At 35.7% G+C, this 5,295-nt stretch overlaps 3 protein-coding genes and 1 long non-coding RNA gene across 4 annotated transcripts; 1 reads left to right on the top strand and 3 right to left on the bottom strand.

Annotated features, from left to right (window-relative positions):
- Positions 1 to 992: 992 nt before the first annotated feature.
- On the top strand, positions 993 to 1,723 carry LOC109584762 (uncharacterized). The gene is made up of 2 exons (XM_020000604.1): positions 993 to 1,376; positions 1,427 to 1,723. The coding sequence occupies exons 1-2, from the start codon at positions 1,047 to 1,049 to the stop codon at positions 1,709 to 1,711; spliced, it is 615 nt and encodes a 204-aa protein (XP_019856163.1). The 5' UTR covers positions 993 to 1,046; the 3' UTR covers positions 1,712 to 1,723.
- On the bottom strand, positions 1,431 to 2,847 carry LOC109584761 (uncharacterized). Its single transcript, XM_020000603.1, has 5 exons — positions 2,762 to 2,847; positions 2,495 to 2,719; positions 2,211 to 2,439; positions 2,117 to 2,170; positions 1,431 to 2,064 (listed from the first exon to the last, which is right to left on the bottom strand). Exons 1-5 carry the CDS (start codon positions 2,819 to 2,821, stop codon positions 1,760 to 1,762), a joined length of 873 nt encoding a protein of 290 aa, XP_019856162.1. The 5' UTR covers positions 2,822 to 2,847; the 3' UTR covers positions 1,431 to 1,759.
- Positions 2,848 to 2,895: 48 nt separating this feature from the next.
- On the bottom strand, positions 2,896 to 4,782 carry LOC109584759 (uncharacterized). Its single transcript, XM_020000602.1, has 4 exons — positions 3,797 to 4,782; positions 3,646 to 3,747; positions 3,554 to 3,601; positions 2,896 to 3,509 (listed from the first exon to the last, which is right to left on the bottom strand). Exons 1-4 carry the CDS (start codon positions 3,975 to 3,977, stop codon positions 2,896 to 2,898), a joined length of 945 nt encoding a protein of 314 aa, XP_019856161.1. The 5' UTR covers positions 3,978 to 4,782.
- Positions 4,783 to 4,808: 26 nt separating this feature from the next.
- On the bottom strand, positions 4,809 to 5,219 carry LOC109584760 (uncharacterized). The gene is made up of 3 exons (XR_002186165.1): positions 5,049 to 5,219; positions 4,927 to 4,998; positions 4,809 to 4,878 (listed from the first exon to the last, which is right to left on the bottom strand). It is a non-coding gene; the product is annotated as an uncharacterized LOC109584760 (long non-coding RNA).
- Between the last annotated feature and the right edge of the window lie 76 nt (positions 5,220 to 5,295).

Raw genomic sequence — 5,295 nt, 5'->3', positions numbered from 1 at the left:
GTAATGCACATTAAACTAAAAATCAAAATTAAGGGTCAGTGTAGCCTACATTATGTGATACATTACACCAGATTCATTGATGAATACACAAGATAAAAGTATCAATCTTTTAATGTTACACTAGAAGCAAGAGTAGATAATTACTTAGGGAGAGTGTCTAACCGCCCTATAGTAGCTGAAACATCACAGCGTAGAACTAAGTCACGTGAGTCCCGAGGCACAATGCCTGATGCTGAAGATTATTAGAAGAATAGGAATGAATTTATGAAACATGTGGAGTGACAGGTGTGGTTTTCATAACTACCCACACCCTATACACGTGTGTAAGTATGTTTTTTGAAGAAGAGCTCGAGGATGTCCAAGGAGTACAAAACCCAGATGATGACTGCATTCAAAGTGTCGGACCTTTGGCTACAACTAAAGAAACTCCCAAGCGTCCAAGGAAATCACGGAAAAGGACAAGACAAACAGATGCAGGAACTAACAGAGCTGCACAAGCCACTTTAGATGCCACAAGTAGCGAGACTAGCACCAGTACTACTAGTGGACAACAAACACGCAGGAAGAAGATGATTACTAAAAAGGAAAGAGCCTGTTTAATTAGCCATATCAAAAAGTGTCCAGTTTTGGAACTTGTCAAGGTTCATTTTCAAAACAATGAGTCAGCTATCTTTCAGCAACTGTTAACTGCTGCAGCAGAGCCTGTACTGAAGTCACTTATCAATTACCATCACAATAGTTTTATCTGTCTCTATGAAGCGAATTCTACAGGAAAGGACAAGTATATTGCTTTCCAGATTCAGTGGCATAAGTATTGCAGCATTTTATTACTTCCTAGGAACTTACAAACACAATGTCTGTTTTCACCACCAAGTTATGAAATGGAAATGGTTCGTAAACATTGGTTAGATTTCACCATAAATCTACAGGAAGGAGAAGATACTTGTAACAAGTTTATGATTTCATTTTCTTCCATCATACGTGACATTTTGCTTCAAGAGACTCACATCTGTTTAAATGAAATTTCTGGTGTGGATGGGCAAGGAATGACAACGCAAGTTGCAAATAACGATCAGAATGATGTTTATTTTCGTTTTGGAGGGGCAACACTGGCCAGCATGTTACACAACCGATACAAAGAAATTAGAAGTTGTAGTGCAGTAAAAAGAGAGCTCATATCTGTGGAAATAACCATATTGCAAGCAATTAACAATAAAGACAAATCAGCTATTCCAGCATACCTGCAATATCGAGACAAAGGATTCATGTATTTTCCAGATATAACATTCATACCATTCATCCGTGCTGTAGACGAATGTGCTAAGCAGGTTGTGAATGAAAAGGGTTTGAAAGACCATGGTGACGAATTAATCAAGGTATATATTACAATATTTAGATTTTTGTCATTTTCTGTTACTTTGGTTAGGTTACTCACAGTATAGTGAAACTGGCAACACACCTGAAAAGTCAACTTGTTGATGGACTAAGAAGTAAAATGGCACTTGATACTGATATTGAAAAGCAAGCAACAGACAATGTTTACGATGAGATGCTGAGAAAGCTAACTAACACAAGAATTCAAGAATTTATGTCTTCTTTTAAACAAAAGATGGCATTTAACAGTGGTCATGCTTCAACAGCAGGTCTGAATTTACGGGACCAGTTACTTTCACAGCATGTACAAGTTCAGTCTCGTGTACAATTAGATTAAAACATAATTAACAGCATTATAAATTATTATAATTATTACTTCAAAATTTCAATCCTTTTTATTATACACTTTTTTGGTAAGAGGAAGATTGTTAATATGCAATTGGCCATCACGATAATCTTTACCACTGTGGTGTGTTGAAGTTACTTGCTTGACAAGACTGACAGCTCGACTGTAACCATAATTTGCTGCATCAAGCTTTCCACCTGAACTGTATTTAAACTGACTGAATAGCGTCTCAACAGCAGATCCAGAAACTCGAAGTGGTGATACAAAGTAGCCAGGATGCTTCTTTAGAAAATGCTTACAGAACATATTGAATCCATAAATGTCTATTCTAAGTAAATCAAACGCTATATGAATAGATTTAAAAGTTACTCAAAATTAAGAATGAAGTATTCTTACTTTGCCAAGCCAAAAACTTCGTTTGTGTATTAACTTTCAGATCAAAGCTGCTATCTGTAAATTGATGTAAAATTATAAACAAAAAAATGGTTACCTTGACATCTAATTTGATCAAGCCATCTTGTGAAAAACTTGTACCCTTCATTAATAGATTTCATTGTATCACAATTAATATCTGTAATCTTGCTGTGGCTCAAAAATCCATTTTCGAAAATTTTGCTACATGATTCCAAGTAGGACAGAACTGCTTTTGTTCCATCTGACAGGGATTGGTTTGGATTATCATGCAGATATGAAAATAGCTCAGTAAGTACATTTTCTTGCTAGAAATACAAACGACTTGTAACAAGCAATGCCTGAAATAATTTGTTACTTTACCTGCATTATTTTTGCCGGAGTAACATTAAGTTTTGTCCAAGCATCACGTATGACATGGACCTCCTTTAATTTCGGAACCATTCGTGTTGAGCCACTATTAATTCTTTCACATTCCCTCTCAAACATCTTGATTATAGAACTCCACCCAAATGTTACACCATCCATGAGAAATGACTTTGTTCCTCCAGGTTTAGAAGAAAATAGAGCATTTATCATATTTTTAAGCTACAAAATGATAACACTAAAATCATGAAAAAATTTCCATACTTGGTGAGTGGGACAAATCAGCCAAAAAATCGGATGTGGTGGATTAAAGGGGTTCAACATTACTGGAGCTATTTCATACGGATCCATTTCCCCTACAAAGATTCATGTATAATTGTTATAATCAATAATAATTCCTAACCATTCAAAATTGGATATACACCAGAATGACCATGCGTAGCCTTTATGAGTGAGAGGTTACTTGATGCTCCATCGCAAACCAGTAGTGAAGTTGAAAGACCGTGTAATTGGAAAAGCTTTACAGTCTCTAGGATGCAAGCCAATGAAAATTTACTGTCCATTGTGTTTGAGCTCGTGAAGTAGGGGCCTATTATATCAAAATCACTGGTTAAGTCCCTCCACAAAAATTGCATAATGTAGCTTGTTTGCTCTACACTGCTGCTGCTAAGTGTCTGAAAAATGTCTGCTAGTGATAGCATTTCGTCATGTCGCATGCTCAAACCAATCAAAGTTTGGCTTCTGGAGTTCCACATTAATCGACTGATCACCTTAACTTCATCAAATATAAGTACTCCATCTTTTTTGGACTCTTGTTTTCCATTTAGAACTCTCTGTTGACAATGTAGCACAAATTGTGCTACCTGTTGCTCAATGCAATCACTGTGTGCACCAGGTCCGTGGAGAAATGCTCCTGTATAGCTCTGTAATGTGGAACGACAGGGAAGATTTAAAATTCCAAAAGACTTCAATGCATCATAAGCTGCAGGACTTCTTGAGTATACTGCTAAAGCTATACAATTATAATCACTGCAAAACAATAGATAATTTACTTACCCATTCTTATAGTGATTATGCTCCAGTTATTTGCTTTCGATCCACTTCCTGAATAACATAAACATTTAGAATACCAAAATTATTTAACTTACTGTTTTTCTTTTGATCAATATGAAATTGTTCCCTTTCACAATGACTTTCAACATCCTCTTTCCATATCTCTTTCATCAAATGACCTACACCATGTTTTTCAGCTATAATGATTTTAATATGCAATATTAATATTAAGTTTTGCAAACAAACCTTCATCGTACAATTTCTGTAGTTCTTCCTGATGATTTGTTTCTATAGTTGATGCTATGGAAGACATCTCGTCAGACTGATGGTCATCTAAAGATACAGCATCCTGCATAACTTTCCTTTTCAGATTATTTCTCTCATTCTTCTGATTATTCTTCCGTTTCTCTTGACTTGCCGGAGACATGTAGCTAAGTCTAGCATGTGATGAAGTTTCTTGTCGTTTTAACTTCTTTGAAGGTGCTTCAGCTTTTGTTCTCTTCAACTGATGCTGTAGATCACATTTAAGTCTTGTACATGATCGGCAGGTGACACTATCAGCAAGTCAGCGCTCATAACTACAGGTTTTTCCTAGCTCGAACCATAGTAAACAATTAACAGAGTCAATACGAAGAAAAGGCTCATTAGTACGTCTGACACTTTTTAGATCAAAACGAATCTCAGATTTAAACTCTTCATACTCTGCTATATCAATTCCTGGACAAAATTTATATTTACTGGAATCCACCGCAAACTTGCTACATATCTCAACAAATTCAGTACCTGGAGAATCACTGGTTAAGAAACCATTCTGTACCTCTCTAAGTAACACATGTACCACATACTCCCTTCTTTTCAGCAAGATTCGAACTCTAGAGGTTGGTCCCAGTGGAGGATGAAGGAACAGCTTCTCATGAGTAAGTATTAGGCATTCCTGATCATTGAAGAAACACTTATTGATTATGAACCCCTTTAAGTTGTTAGATAAGTATTGAAATACATCAGTGACAGAATAGTCGTCTGCTGTTTCTTCCTCATGTAGCACAAACTCGGCCGCCATTTTACAGGTTAATAAGGTTATTAATTACACGCCCATGCATAGGAATGGAATTCTGAAACTCCACTACTGATCCAAGTATGCGGAAATGCCCAGAGATAAGCAAAAAAAGACTACGCGGTGATGTTTCAGCTACTATAGGGCGGTTAGACACTCTCCCTAAGTAATTATCTACTCTTGTCATAACTCAAACAAAAATGTAAAAAAACAGTTCAAACATGAATAAATGCTTGTTTAGCCACACATTTGATTTCAGGTTACTCTGTTGAGTCTACAAGGAATAAGCAATATTAATAATAAATGTAAAAAGTACATGTACTTTGCATTAATGTTTACAAAGAACTTTGTAGCCTATTTTCATCTCTAAAAATAATTTGACAGGAATGTCATTCTACAGATAACGAAAACAAATTTTATACAGCAATAATAGTTTTTACTGACCTGGAAATATACTGGTGTCACATTAAGTAGTGCCAAGGGAAATAAAGAGTTGATAATATATCTAGTCTTGGGGAAATGTTATCTGTTTAACAGAGATAAGAAGTTAAAAATAAACCTTTCATTGCAAATGCTATACACATGGAGCTAGATATTTCTGTGGCCCAAAATTTCTGCTAATTATGCAGATTTTGAAAATTGTGAAAATTTAATCCTTTAAAATCAGTACACATTGAAAGGCATGGTGATT

Source organism: Amphimedon queenslandica, unplaced genomic scaffold (assembly GCF_000090795.2).
Source record: "Amphimedon queenslandica unplaced genomic scaffold, v1.1 AMPQUscaffold_13169, whole genome shotgun sequence".
Classification (NCBI taxonomy): domain Eukaryota; kingdom Metazoa; phylum Porifera; class Demospongiae; order Haplosclerida; family Niphatidae; genus Amphimedon; species Amphimedon queenslandica.
The sequence above is the reverse complement of the archived record's forward strand: the minus strand, read 5'-3'. Positions and strand labels throughout refer to the sequence as shown.